The 15,347-nt window shown below is 42.6% G+C and overlaps 1 protein-coding gene across 4 annotated transcripts in view; it reads left to right on the forward strand.

Moving 5' to 3' along the window:
• Window positions 1-465: 465 nt before the first annotated feature.
• The window catches only part of lrrk1 (leucine-rich repeat kinase 1), a 74,228-nt gene continuing 59,346 nt past the window's right edge, over window positions 466-15,347 (forward strand). For all 4 annotated transcript variants that reach the window (XM_087174512.1, XM_087174513.1, XM_023408296.2 and 1 more), the window contains exons 1-3: window positions 466-623; window positions 4,125-4,269; window positions 14,942-15,132. In XM_087174512.1, coding sequence (XP_087030638.1) covers window positions 4,200-4,269; window positions 14,942-15,132 — 261 coding nt within the window. In that variant the 5' untranslated portion in view covers window positions 466-623; window positions 4,125-4,199. The remainder of the gene's footprint in view (window positions 624-4,124; window positions 4,270-14,941; window positions 15,133-15,347) is intronic.

The raw sequence follows: 15,347 nt of genomic DNA on the forward strand, positions 1-15,347 counted from the left end.
TGTGTACTGACTCTGGTACGTGAACGAATCCTGCGAGCCCCGAAGTGTAAACAGTATCTTCGGCATTCTTCGGCATGAACGGGAAGTGTGGGAAAGGGAAGCGGGTACGGACCGTATGAACAGCCATGGACGACACCGGTGGAGTCGAGTCGAGTCGAGTCGAGTCGAGCCGAGCCAGCACGAAGAGTCACTACCTGCACTATTAAAAGCGCACTAAACTCTGTCACAGAGTACTCAAGTAAGTTTGTATCACTGTTTAGGATTGCAATGCTTTAATTTATACGGGAAGCGTTCAGTTTGGTGACATAAAAAGGCGAGTAAGCGGGAGAAGACAAAAGTTTTTGTCAGTGTTGGATTAGAATGGACGTATAACGCTATTTCCTGGAGGAAACTCGATTCATAGCGAGCTGCTCAACCTAACAGTAAAAAAGAGTAGTTCGTTTGACTTGGGTCCGCACTGACTTGACACAGCGTGAGCATGGATTGGAAAGTTTGCATCGTGGAATCAGGAAGTCCAGTAAAATGTTAGTCTCACACAGCAACACAGTAATCTGTGTCTGCTACTAAGGATTCACAGCTTTGAAAACTGTCTCGTGATGCTCGCTGGACATTTCAAACACGCGGTGAGTCGGCTAATAATAAGTGTTGTGTCATAATATTTGGTCTGGTACTTTTGCTGCAGCTATGAGCGCAACTAGTGCTCACGTTTTACTTTATGAGATTTAGTATGTGACGTTGACAGTAAAGGAAAAACAAACCAATCATCAAACCGTGACATTTTTTCCCTATTAGTGCATAAGTATATACTCTGTGAAAAATAATTCAGTGTTTTTGTTGTTTTGATGGTGTTATTCCAGCATCATTAAAATCCAGAAAGAATCACAAAAACATCTTAAGTTTTAGAATAAGTTCCAAACTACTGCATGGCGCAGCAGCCCACTCACCGTCATGCTGTCTGGTAGAGTGAGATGAAGCTACACGGGAATAAAATCCACATGAAATATTAAAACTGAACCTGGTAAATTAAGGGATTGTTGCATTAGCTAATACCAGTGAACGTGAAAACTAGTGTTTTCAACTGATTTCAGCTGACACAGGGGACAGGCAGGGGCTGTGCAAAGACATTTAGGGTCCCAGTGGGTCAGTGTTGAAAAAGGTCACCACCTCCACACCCACTATACTGCCATGCCTCCTCCTGATGTTGGCAAACTAGGCTGTATGACATTTGTATCTCCAAACACGCACACATGCGCTTATGTGCAGAAAGATGAAGATGTTGTTTAAAACAGAAAACTGAATAAACCATTCACTTAACACATTCTAATTATCTGATCATGAACTTGAACATTTAGGTCTCATACTTGTGTCTTGCTGACCTGCTTTTGTTGGTGCATTTAACTTTCTTGTCCAAACCAGTTCTTTGAATGACCACAACAGAGGCTGTGGACACAGCTGATGGCTACTCAATATTTCGTAGGCAGCTGTGTGCCATTTTTATGTTAGCTTATGCACAAAAGAGGAGACGTGTAGTCCAGAGTTGATAGAGAGTTGCCATTTAGATTGATGTGGATTTGTCTGTCATTAGTAAAGTAATAAAGAGGTGACCACGCAAGTGAGGGAGACAATAACGAGGCTCCAAAAAATTAGAGATATCAAAGGTTGATTTGCCAAAATCAATAATTGAGTACATTCTGAAAATGGAGATGTGAATAGGAAAAGTAGAAAATAGCAAATGAGCAGGTAGACTGGAGAGCACAAGTCTTGTAGATGACCCAAAAACCATTTGGATGGTGAAGAAAGACTCCATTCATGACAGCACAGCAAGTCCATAATGCTCACCAGGATGTAAGCGGACATGTTTCCCTGTCAACGAGACTTGATGACCATGACTTCAGAGGATTCAGCACAACATGCAAACCCCTGGTAAAACTGTAAAACAGGAAGGCCAGGCTGCGGTTTGCAGAAAGCAGGAATCGGTAGTGTTCTGTCACCACATGATAAGGACACAAGAACAACTGCCAGGCTGACCAACCGCTTTTTCAAACAAAACTCAGATGCATAAACACTTACCCTGCTGGCTCATGGTGTTGAGATCGGACAGCACCAGGAGGTTTTCTTTTGAGATGCTCGTTCATGGCAGTTGTCTGCTGTGGTGCGTCATCTGTAAGTGCAGAGCACCATTTTATTAGGACTTTGGCATGAAGTCATAGTTGTGTCCAGGAGTGTGAGACACCATGATGGGATGAAGGTAAGCAGTGTGACACATTGCATCGTTGATTACGTTGATGTGTTGCTCGAAACAAACAAACGAACCCCTATCAAATGATGAGAAGAGGGGGCGTCGCGTAGCAGCGGGTTACGCAGGCGCCCCATATATAGAGGCTACAGTCCTCGTTGATCATAGCAACAGGATGGATGCAGAGGTTTACAGGAGCGTTCTGTGCTCAGATTCAACCAAATGCATCGAAAACTCATTGAACGACATTTCACCATTCAGCGGGACAACCATTCTAAAACATACGGCCAACGCAGCCAGAGAGCTTCAAAGAGTGGAGAGGTGGATCCTTGAGTCACTCGCCTGATCTCAGTCTGAGATGCTTTCTGAGGCTGCCGTGAAGTCCTGGCAGAGCATCAGAGAAGATACAGAGTGCGCTGATGTCTGTGGGTTGAAAACTTCAGGTAGTCACTGATTGCAAAGGATTTACCACAAAAAAAGATATTTCATATCTTTCCAATTAGCTTGTAACCATTAAACTATGTGTTACCTGCACTGTGTATTAACAGGGTTATATCTATCGTTCTTTCACAGACCCACTCAAATTAAAGCTAGGACACAGAACTGTCTTTAACTGTTAAATACTAATGCTCTGGACTGTGCAGAATATACAGAGTGGGAGATGCTGAGTTTAGTCTGTCCATAAAACTCACAGAGAGTATGAGCAGCATTTTGTTGGTAGACATGCGAGCTGTCCAGCAGTGCAGTGACAACAGGACGTCTCTGTGTTCCCTTTCCCTCAACGTCTGTGGAGTTCCTAAATTACTATCTAGAAATGTGAAGTACAGCCTTCCTCTCTAGCCTTCCCTCGGTCGTCTGATGCGGATGTTGAGCAGTATTTCATCTTGGCTGGCATTTTTCTGCTTCTTTGCTGTCTAGGGATCACATCAGGAGCCTTGGTTTCTGAGTGGCAATATCTTTTTGAGTTCCTCTTCAGTTCTTAGTCACTTAACTGTGCTCAGGACACCATCACCAACACTGTAGGCGGCTTCTACAGCCCAGATGTTGCTGCTGGAGGCCGCTTGAGGCGAGGCTTCTATGAGCATAGGTGATGTGATTTCCAAGCATAGGATGAATTCAAAGTTGAGACGCTGTGAATCTTTACCTCTTCTGCAGCCAGGAAATGAATAACAGCAGGGAGGGACACCTCGCCTACACACAACAAGCAGCGCTTAGTTAAGTTAATACATTAATGGGAAAATAAGCCAAATATCATCTTCACATGTGGAAACCATCAGCAGAACCCCTAGCAATAACGCACGGTGTTTTTTGGAGATCTGGTGATGAAGGTGTTTTGTTTTCAGCTACAGTTAAAAAAAAAAAAAAAAGAAAAAGTGCAAACTTGACTTTGCACTTTACTCTAAAACAAGATTCAAGCAATATACGTATCTGGGGCTGGAGATGCAGCACCACTGATGTTGCATGGCTTTTGCCTACAGGTAGTTTTCCTCCAATGAATACATCACTAAGTTTTAATCTCCTCCCCTGTTCACTGTGGATGGATGGATGGATGGATGGATGGATGGATGGATGGATGGATGGATTAGTACATGTAACATAGTACAGTACTACTGTAAGACAAACTGAGTGATCAGAAAAAGGAACAATCGAATGAACCTCATCACGAGCAGTAAATCCTTCCTGTATGAAACGTGACATCTTCAGTGTTTCCAGGGGTTGTTATTTTAGTCCAGTTTGTGTACCTGCGTGTGGTTATCCGATGGAACACCAGTGCAGCTTCTTAATCTCTCAACACTTTTTTTAAAATCAGTATTGTACCATTTGAGCTGTAGCGCTAATTTGTTTCTATTTTCTAGTTCTTCATCCCTGCTGCTTTGTCTTTGTGCAGGGTGACCACCGGATACATGCCTCCTGTCTGTGAAGGAACTGGGCTCTGACAGTGGTTAATCGGTGACCAGTAGGAATGTCCTACTGGTCTGTGGGCCTTCCCCAGGACTCTGGAGACACTCACAGCAACATGGAGAAAGAAAGTGGTGAGTAATTCGCCTGCATCTCATCCATCCCTCTATAAATCCTATCACAGCACACGGCCGTTGCTTTGTTGCTGTTAGGAGTATCAGGCAGGTTCAGGAAGGACATGGCTTCAAACTGAAATGTATTAATGAGTGTAGCTACTGCTGCTCTGCTTAAATTTAGCAAAAACAGAACTGAAACTGTGATTGTTGAGAGTGACGGGCCTTATCGGACTGAATGTATGAACTAGGTTGTTCTCAGTGAACACACAGGCAGCGTTTTATTTTTAGTCTCCTAAAACTACAAGTGCTGGTTCATTTTAATACAGTTAGTTGTAGTAAATGATAACAGAGTCAATAATGGACGATGATGGATTACAGCAGGAGATGGAGTGGAGTAGATTAGATTATAGTAGGTTGACTCTTTTGACTCCCCCCCCCCCCCCCCCCCCGTAAAAGGGAAGCTGTCTTGATCTGCTGTTTTATTTTGTCTTTTAACTTCCTGTGTACGTCAGAAGCGGGAACACATCTTGTTGTGTTGGTTCACTTTTTCTGCCTGTGACCATCGGGACCGAACGATAAGCAAAAAAAAAAAAAAAATCATATTGTGATTATTTTGACCGATTTAAGATGAGTTACAATTTTTGTGGGAATTTTTGAATTTCATTTTAACTGGGGAAAAAAAAGCAACGACAACAGAGGCCAGGTGATGGAGAACACTGGGAGGGACTGGAGGATGGAGGTCTTACTGTGTGGAGGAGGTGGAGGAGGGGATGTGGGATCTGGCTCTGGAGTCCTGGGACACAGAGGAAAAATAGATGTAAGCAAAAAGTTCATAAACACAAAAAAACACTCTGTTCAGAAAACAACAAGCTGGCTGAAAGCTTGCTACCACTGTGGTCGCTGAACAATCTGGAGATGAGTGGAGAAAAGGCCAGAGTACTTGTACTGTTGTTGATGAAGTAATGGCTCCAATTGAACAGTGACATTAGGGAGCCCTCATATGTCCCTGCCTATTCAGTAAGGCAACAAATGTGGAGTGATTTAAGCAAAAAGGAAATAATGTACAGTTTCCAACATAACATTTTTCCCCCAGTTGCCCACTTTGCCAATAGATCAGAGTTTTAAGCACGGACTCATAGAGCTGGAGTTACCTCCACTAGCTACTGTGTCTGTTTCGTGTGGGCTCCGCCCTCTAATGCGCTTCACTGTTGGTTAATCATTGGTTAACCTCTAAACGCTAGCAAGTGACGGTGCGAGAGAAAAACCAAAAAACATGTGTCCCGAGGACACATACCTACCACACTAGACAGCGACACCACCTGTGCTGTGTCCGTCTCCCTCAGACGACGCCCGAGCACCTGCTCAAAGAGGGTAACCAATCACAAAGCCTCTTAGAGGGCTTCGCACGACGCAGTCATTTTTCAAACGTGAAAAACGCCACATGCTTCTCTTTATCACATATAATAATAAAATGAAAACCTTGGTCTTTGGACTTTTGGGAGAGGGGGAGAGAGAGAGAGAGAGAGAACTTGAATAAAAAAAAATGTATTACCATATTTTATTAATTGAGTAATTTATCAAACAAAAATTCTAATCATTGTCTTGCAGCTTGGTCGTTTGTTTCTTTAAAATCTTAGAACCATTTCTCTCATGTGTTTTGAATCATAGCAAACTAATTATCTTTGGGTTTTCCTTTTGGTCGGACAAAACAAGAGGTTTGTTGACATCACCTTGGACGTGACAGCTGTGATGGAACTGATCAGTCTAATAATGGATCCACAGGACAGTGTGATAGACTAAACAGAGACAGAGAGAGCGAGAGAGAGAGAGACAGGAAGCTCTGGTGTGGCTCTTAAACAAAGGAGCATCATTCCCCGCTCCCTCTCCCTGCTACCCCCCCTCCTCCTGTTACCCTACCTCCCTCTCCCTGCCTCCCCCGTCCTCCCTCTCTCCTCCAATAATCAGAGGGTTAGAGAGGAGGGAGAACATCCAGGGATGCGTGAGGATGCTGGGTAGAAGCCGCACAGCAGCTGAAGGGAAACCATGAAAAGAGAACAATCAGCTTTATATGTGATGGTGGCAAAAGGAAGAGGGGGATTCGCTTATTCGCTGTAAGCAGGTTAGTAGAGAGAGAGGAGCGGAGGGGCTGAGCTAAACGCCGACTGGAGCCTTGTTTATATGCTGCACATGTAGGACTGACTGAGCCTTAAATGCACTGAGATCTGGCTACAGGAGCGGCTCACTGATATCATATCTGGATCAGTCAGTGCGGTCTGAAGATGTGGCTGGATGTGATGACTTCTCTACTGTAGAGCTCATTAATGCAGCTCTGGTTCTTTATGAGAATACGTTAACCTGGTTTTGATGCCATACTCTGAATACATTTCACTCATGCTCATGTGGATGTATTGCACTGGCTTATAATGGAGGATTTTAGTGGGATATGTTCTAAATGTTGCATCAGATGCTTTTTCAGCACATTCAAGAAGAAATTTCATATTTGAGGAAAGAGAAATGACAGATGTTGGAATTTGTCCACGGTCAGACTCCAGGGACACCACTGCCTGGTATCAGACACCAGGCGGTGGGCAAGAATTTTGCTGCTGCTCCACCTGTGAATTTTTTTTCCCCAACATAAATTAAATCACCACCATAAAGGTACAAAATACTAGTGAGCACTTATGGCTGCATCTGCACAACTTTGTTCCTGGGGCCGCAGGCGATATTTCATCCCACTAATGACCTGTATCAGGTTTCAGCAGCTACTGAAATCTCGTCATGCATCTTAACAGAGCGGGCTGTAGCCTAAAGGACACAGTAGCTTTACATTTTCTTTCTTTAAAGTATATTTTTTGGGGCTTTTGTGCCTTTATCAGACAGGATAGTAGAGAGAGACAGGAAATGGGGAGGCAGAGAGGGGGAATGACATGCAGCGAGGGCCGTCTGATGCAGGACTTGAACCGGGGCCGACTGCAGCGAGGGCTGTAGCCTCTACACATGGGGCGCCTGCTTAGACCACTACGCCACACGACGCTTTACATTTTCAAACAATACTTTCATGCCACATGCATGTTGAAAAACTTGTAGGTCTTATCCATTTTAAACCCACCTCCTGACAGGCGCTGGAACAACTACTCCACAATGCTGTGTGGAGGTTTGGGAGTTGTGTGAGCTGCCATTACCCATGACAGCAGCTCACTTTCTGTCTTTCTACTGCTGCTACCTGCCTCTTGTCTACATTTAAAAAAAAAAAATGAAGGTAGCAAAGGCAGTGACTTGCTAGTATGTTGATATTTATTAAATTATGAATGTATTATTTATTAATGTTGGGTTACGTTACCACGTTACACTTTGAGCGAGAGAGAGCGCGACCGAAGAACCCTGCGTGATGACAGATGGATGATTATGGCTTTGTTAAAACTGACCAAAATAATCATCACAAACAAAACATTAAAACATTAATTATTTACATTTAATGATCAGAGCCTTCACAATATTCACTTCAATCAGCACGGGCTGGCGCTTAGAAACAGCTTTTTATGGTTTGCAGCTCTCTCTCTCTCTCTCTCTCTCTCATATGTTGACTGTCCCTTCACTTCCCTGTGAGTTCCATTTACAATTCACGAAAAGCAGCAGGCTAAGAAAACTGATGGAAGTTACACATCCTGTCTATCAGTCTCCTCTGCTCTCCTGAATCACAGCGCAGCACCTACACACAACAAACGCTGCTTGATTGACAGCCAGCGGGTCAGTCAGTGTGTGTCTGCGTGTTCGGCGGTCTTGCACGCATCGGTTGTATGCAGAGGATGCTGAACCATGCAAGCTAAAAAGAGTTGGCCAGTGGAAGCAGAGCGCCGCAGGTCACACACACTGTCCCGCTGTCCCAAATCGACTGAAATACAGGAGTAATTGAAACAATTTGTGAAGTATCTCTACCAATAAAATGGCGTATTGTACAGTTTCTAACAGCAGGATGTCGGAATACCTTTCTAGCATTGTTGGGTTAGCATTAGCAGTAACTTAATACTTCTGTGATTCAGCATGAGGAGAATGAAAACTAAGCAGCGAGGCTGTTGTTGAAGAGTTAAACAGGCATCGCGTCCTGTGAATCCCATTATTCAAGGTGGGTAGTTAAAATCCGGCTTGGAAATTGGTGACTGTGACATTAATAATGAGAACTATCATATTGAGAGCTAATTACACAGTGTAAATACAATGAATGGCTATTGATGATGAACGTTTTTACACACATTATTTATGCAAAAAAAATGATGTAATTTCTAAAAAAAAATAAACACCACCCTTTTACAGAACTACACAGTGTAAGTGATCTTAAGACGGGATCACGTACACTGTAGATCTGTAAGAGGATGGTGTTTCATAAAAAGAGGAAGCCTGTGGTGTGGTTGTCTGTGGGCTTTTAGGATCACTGGGTCACCAGGAACAGACAAGGAGACGGAGCATTTGGTGTCTGTTAGAACCTTCTGACTTTACTAATCAAGTCATACCTTACAGATATCGATGACTGGTGTTTTGATATTATTTGATATATAGTATTGGTATAAGTCTCCTCATCAGTGGAATGGCACCACTGATTTGATCCTATTATATTACAGGTGTATTCCATTTAGCGCTAACGCTAATTCACCTGCAGCCCAGTCTCCTGTCCAGCAGACTGATGGGAAAAACATGATTGTTTTCAGTTCATCAGATGTCAGAAGTGTAGTGTGACAGCTGATTGAGTTGGCTTGGTGTAAATGGTGTAGCCACCAGTGTGTGTTTGCCCAATAGGACTGAGTACTGTCCACAGTGGATGTGAAACTGGTTCCTTCTTGTGGTCTACCACTGACACGGGGGAAAGTGAAAGTTAATAAATGTTTGCTGTCGAGAAGGTCGAGGTGGAAATTCCACTGAAAGCCTCAGACTGACACGGACATCACTCATGAACCACTGCTGAAATATAAAGGTTATTTAACCATGCCTCTGAAGTCTCACAACCATTTTTTTTCTAAATTGAAAAGCTTCTGGATCAGCATGTAGAGAATTGTGTGGAGCTAAAAGTGTCCTTTGAAATAACTGAATGAAATTCTGTTAGGCGGTTTAGCAGCTGCTTAAGCTGCTTAGAGCTCCACAATCATTGAGGCAGGACTCTGTTGTCTTTCTTAGAAATATGTTTTCTTTGTGGCATTTTTGCTTTGCTTTGCATTGCTACATTTACTCATCTGGCAGACGCTTTTATCTAAAGCTACTTACAAGTGAAGGACATCACTAAAGCTTCAGTGCAGTAGGTGTAAGAACTAAGTACCACATCTACTCAATAAGTGCGGGTTAGGCATGTCAGGATGTTAGATGTGTTAAGAAAGGCGGTGCTCTTCAAGAGATTCTTAGATAGAGAGGGACGCTCCTGCTCTGATAACATTCAGTATCTTGTTCCACCATCAGAGAACCACAGACCAGAACAGTCTGGACTGAGACTGTCTTGTGTGGTAATGTCAGACAATGTTCCTTGGAGGATCACAGTGGCTGTGAAGGAGCATCAGTCTGTATGATTGAGCTCAAGTAGATGGGTAGTGGGTAGTCAATGGGTAGTGCTGTTTTTCTAAACAGAACCCTGCAGGCACTGTAATGTTGAAAGCAGAAGCTACTCCTGGGGAAATTGCATATTTTGTAGATTTTTGAAAGTGAAAGTGAAAAGAAGTAAAAGCAGCAGAAAGCAGACATAACAAATGAGCCTTTCTTCAAATGTTAATCAACTGAAGAAAACCCAAACAGTTTGGGCATTACACTAGGTTAGTATATTGCTTTGCTTTGCCTCTCTGTCGAGCAGATTTGCAGTTTCATCTGAAAGTTTTCTCCATCTTTTAGATCTTGTCTTGACTTCCGCTGTTCCCATAACTGGCATTTCTTAATGACATTAAGTGGAGATTTCAAGCTGGATGAGCGTTGATATTTCTTTGTACAGCCTTCTTGTACTTTGTAAGCCTCAGTTACCTTCATATCAGATCCTCAGTCGCTCGCTCTGAGGAGCCCATGGTCTGAAGAGTCTTAGCCTCTTCGACCTGCCTCACGAGTCCTATTGAGTCAGATAAGGACTAATGAGTGAACAAACTTCTGAGACTTAACAGAAGAGTGCCAAAATGTTTTACTTTTCTTTTCAGTTTTTAAAGAAAATTCATTAAATAAAAAGTAACAGTGCAATAACTTTTAAGTAAGGCTAATTTTTAATGTCTATTACCTGCAGGGGTTTTCTAGGTAGACCTTTGAAAACATTAACATTAAGATGCATTCAGGACACCAGTGATGGTCAGGGAGGACCCGTCATCAACTGAGACCTCCACTTGGAATTGACCTGTATCTATATCTGTATATGTTGTGTTATGATAGTGTGTTATGATAATGTCATCTAATCACATATAATTTGCATTTTCACAAGTGTTCTTGTGATCTCGATTCTGTCTATACTATGATCAGACGTCAAAATGCAAATCTCCCAAATGCAGAGAGTGGACTTGTCAACAAATGATGTGTCTCAAGTAACGGGACTGTAGGTGGGATTCTCTTGAAGGGCCGCTACAATGTGCAGGGTGTGAGGGCCATGTGACAGATGGAGGCAGCTGACGAATCAGTGGTCTATTTTTTCAGTTGGGGGACCATTCAACTCTTTTTTTTTTTTCTTAAGAATGTTGAGAAACAGCTCAGATGTCATTTGCACTTGGCTGAGATCTGATCACAGTGTGAGCCAGATCCACACATCCAGATGTGGTCTGAACGCATTCAGCAGCAATGTGTTTGTTCTGCTGAATTTACATTAAAGCTGAAATGATAGTAACTTAATCCATCTGTTGACAGAAAATGTATTGACAACTACTTTTTGTAAATAAATTTATTGTTGAACTAATTTGATACACAACATTTGACTGAATATCTTTTGTTGTCGGACTGTCTGAAGACGTCACTGTAGGCTCTGGAAAATTTTGAGGCATTTTACATTATTTATACACTAAATGATTAAGCAGTCAGTGAATCAGTTGAGAAAATAATTTGAGTAATTGATGGTGAGCCCTAATTTTCACCTGTATTTACATGTTTTTTTCTGATATAAATAATGTGGTCTGAAAGTTGAGCTGGTATTAGGGACACATTGATATGATCTGCTGAATCTGTATTGACACCGTAACCTATAAATAAGGATGGATGAAGCCTCCATGGCTGCTCCACTGTCGCCATCTTGGCAGTGCCTGACTCCGCCTCCTGACTCACAGCTAATCCAAAAATGGGCAAAGAGGAGGGGCATGTGTGGAGCTGACTCTTCAGTGTTTGCCAGTTTGTGGCAGTTCATCAATTATACAGAACTTCAAACCTTAATGAAATGTGGTGAGTTATATAAACAGTTGTCATGAAGGAGGAAATGAGCTATAAAGACCAGGCTGTAAACAGGTTTTTTTCTGTTGGACATTTTAACATGGGAGTCTATTATTTCATGTAAATCAAATGATAATTGTCACTCAAGAGTTACTTCCTGTTTTCAGTAGATGGCGATATGACAATGTCATAGCAGCATGCACATGTCTCCAGTGTGGGACTGTCATCAAACATGTGAAGTTTGGAGCTGACTGGACAATGTATGTTTGAGTTATAACAACTTCCTGTTTCATGGCGAAGCATCAAAATCCTCCGCAGCACCACGGGCAACGAAAACTTGACAGCTTGCAATCGCAAAGGTTTTAAGATGAGAGTGGCCAAATGTTGATCCGATCAATTCTGTAGGAGGAGTTTGTTAAAGTACAATGCCTGTAAATCATGTGCAAAACCCATAAAACATGTACGTTTTCACCAGGCCTGATGTGTGTTCAAAGTTCCGTGAGTTGTCGGTTATGTTTAGGCCCTTAAAGAGGCCAGTTATTTTTATGGAGAATAATAAGAAACGCAACAGTTTCAATAGGGTCAATAATAGTCAATTCTATTATAAAATAAAACATGTTTTTCTCAATCACTTCATTCACTCAGAGCAGGTCACACACTCAGGTGTTAGTGCCACAACAATCCCTGGCCTCATGTTACTGTCATGTAAAAATGATTCAGATGAGCTCCACACAGGGTTGTGTACAGATTTTTAATTTGGGAAAAGGAGAGCACTGGAATCACGTCTTTACTCTGTATCAGCAGGTATCCTGAATGAAGTTTCTAAGTTGATATCAGGAAAGAAAAGGTTTGGTTGGTGGCTCCTTCACTTGAGGTTTTAATGTCAGTGTAGTTTCTGTAACATGATCTTGTTTCATTTCTGCTGTGTGAACAGATGATCTTCTCAAAAACAACCAAGTCTCCTCCTTCTCTGTCCTCAGCTTCTCTTTCATTACATCCACTGCTTATCACACTGATGTTCAGTCGCCGCTATTATTTGTTCCTGTAGCAGAAGTCAGGAGTGTATGTTTCATTTGATCTCTAAATCAGAGGGACAAGTGAAAGGGGAAATTCAGTAATGGAGGAGATGTTGGCAACCACATCCCTCCTCAGGTCTTCTTTCAGCTTTCCCAGACAGGTCAGGAAAAGCTGTGAAAGGGGAGTATTGATGGTGGATGGGAGGCACATGTGGGTCTAATGGTTTCCCTGCCTCAGCCTTTCTCATATAACCTCAGCAGCCCGGTCAGACTCTCTGTATCTTAATTATTCATAGGAAACTCTCTGGTCTGCAGGAAGCAGGCACATGCAGTTCAGACGAAGCTGAAAGAGGAAACAAAACTATTTGCTGGTGAAACAAATAACCACTCTGACAAAGATGACGATAATATAACGCTTGAGTTGTGAGCAGAGGTTTCATGTACCAAGACATGTATGGAGAGTATATACTGTATTTAAAAATAGCCATTAAAAAGGAAACCATGCACGTCAACCAGAGATTCTCACCTGCCCACTGGCTCATTCTGTGCAGCAACATTCACACCTTTGCAGTTGAAAACCAGGATACACCCACTGTGGTAAGACCCCTGTTTGCACAGGATGATTTGACCTGAGGAAGTGCACTGATGCCTGACGCCATGATCTTTTTATAGCGCATGAGGTATCAGAGTTGTTAAAGAGTGAACAATGACAGAGGAAGACCCCCATCCTGTGCAGACCCACACATGTCCAGCTGTCCTGCAGTGCTGAGAAATCTGAGGGAAATCTTTGTCGATCATTGAGATGAAATACTTGTCTCTGTTATAACTTTCCAAAGTTGTAAAACCCGGCACATGGACAGTAATTTAGTGTCTGATAAACCTGAATCTATCACTCGAGCGGGTCTTCAGGACCTGAGACGTCAAGCTGCCACCAACACAGCCCCTTATATTTCTCATGGCAGAGCTGTTTTTGGTCTGAACGCTCAGTTCTGCTGGTGTCAGAGGAAAGGTTGTCACTATCAGCCTCTGATGTGATTTACGCATATCAGTGTGGGAAATGAACATCTCGGAGCATCTTGTAGAGTGCAGTCAGAAAGTATTCAGACCCCTTCACTTTGTTCACATTTTGTTATGTAGCGGCCTCTTGCTAAAATCATTTAAATTCATTTTTTCCCTCGTCCCCACAATGACAAAACCAAAACTACACGGAGCTCAGAAAAGATTGTTCACTTCATTACAGCACAGTTGTTCTTTTTAACAAATGCTCTTTTTTAAATGTAGCTATCATTTTAATGGGATAAATGAGCACATTACACTTTGATTAAAGATATCAGCCACTTTGCACCGCCCTTCTTTTATGATGGATAATGCAGATGGAAACCTGGATACCAGAACTTGTGTATCGCCCGATACCGCGAATACATGAAAGCCATAGAGTCTCTCTTTTATTATCTAATTACACTGTCAATCATAAAAGAAATAAATCTTGAAATAAAGAAAACTTCCTACACCAGTTGTCCAAAGGCTAGTGCACAGTGCGACTTCCTGTGTAGGCTACGGTTTAAAGCAGCGAAGAAGAATTGATTGCTAGGAAAACTGCCGTTTTATCTGGGTGTTAAGTTTATTAATAAATGACGTGGCATCAGATCAATGCATAGACTTGCGTACTACTGTGTACCGTATTTCACAGGCAGTGTTGGAGGTGTTTCTGATACTAGTATCGGAATGGGAACAATTCTAGATCTTACTTCTGATGTTTTTATTAAAAATCTAGACAATAAATCTTGCTCCATTTTATTTACAAAGTATGTCTTTATTTATTTTTTATTAATTCACATTCAGTTATCAACCCTGTTTGCACACTGTGTCTCACTCGTTTGCTGTACTGATGTGATGATTATATTTTAAACATGAATCCTAAGGAAACATTCACCACACATCTGGATGGAAAGTCTAATTTTCCATCATTAGATACTGAATATTGACATTTTAGTCAAATATTATTACTATTAACATTTCCATTCTAAATACCGTTATCTTTGTGTGAAGTGAGTTCAGTGTCAAGTGCTGTTCTACCTGCCACCAGACGCTGGTACTCTTTCGCATTGTGTGCTAATCCACTTGTACTGCTGCTCATGCTGTAAGAGCATTCTTTATTAAGGTGACCTAGTTCTGGGCGTCTGCTGCTAACAGGACTACGGTAATACTGTGTGTTCAACCTGCAGTCTGCTGCCATAAGATCCTCACAGATACCTCTTCTAACTGCCATGTGACCTCTGTCTTCCCTCCGGGTCTGTCCTCTGTGCTGCCAGGCCCTGGGGAGGAGATGGGAGCCAAGGTGTCGTTGGTGGACGGTATGGGGCACGGCTCTGCCCTCGTTCCTTCTCTCACTCTGGAGAACATCCAGGCGGCGTATGAAGATGGGAAGGAGGGGGCTGCCAGGGAGCTGATCCAGCAGGCAAGCTGTGTGGAGTGCAGCACAGGGACGCCCCACATCAATGGGGTGAGTACACCCAGAACACACACACACACAAGACGGTCACACTGTCAACTCCACTGCTGGTGGGGCTGGATGGGCATCACTGTAGCAATATGTGTTCTGTGGGGTGGAAGCCAGGGCTACAGTGATATCCTGGTAAATTCATACTTAGATTATATACTGCACATAGTCTGTTGGATTGGAAAAGAGAAAATACCTCGTGAATCTCATGGAACTGC

This window comes from Seriola lalandi, unplaced genomic scaffold, assembly GCF_002814215.2.
Source record: "Seriola lalandi dorsalis isolate HSWRI2012SDOR001 ecotype SW California unplaced genomic scaffold, Sedor1 jcf7180002054359, whole genome shotgun sequence".
Lineage (NCBI taxonomy): Eukaryota > Metazoa > Chordata > Actinopteri > Carangiformes > Carangidae > Seriola > Seriola lalandi.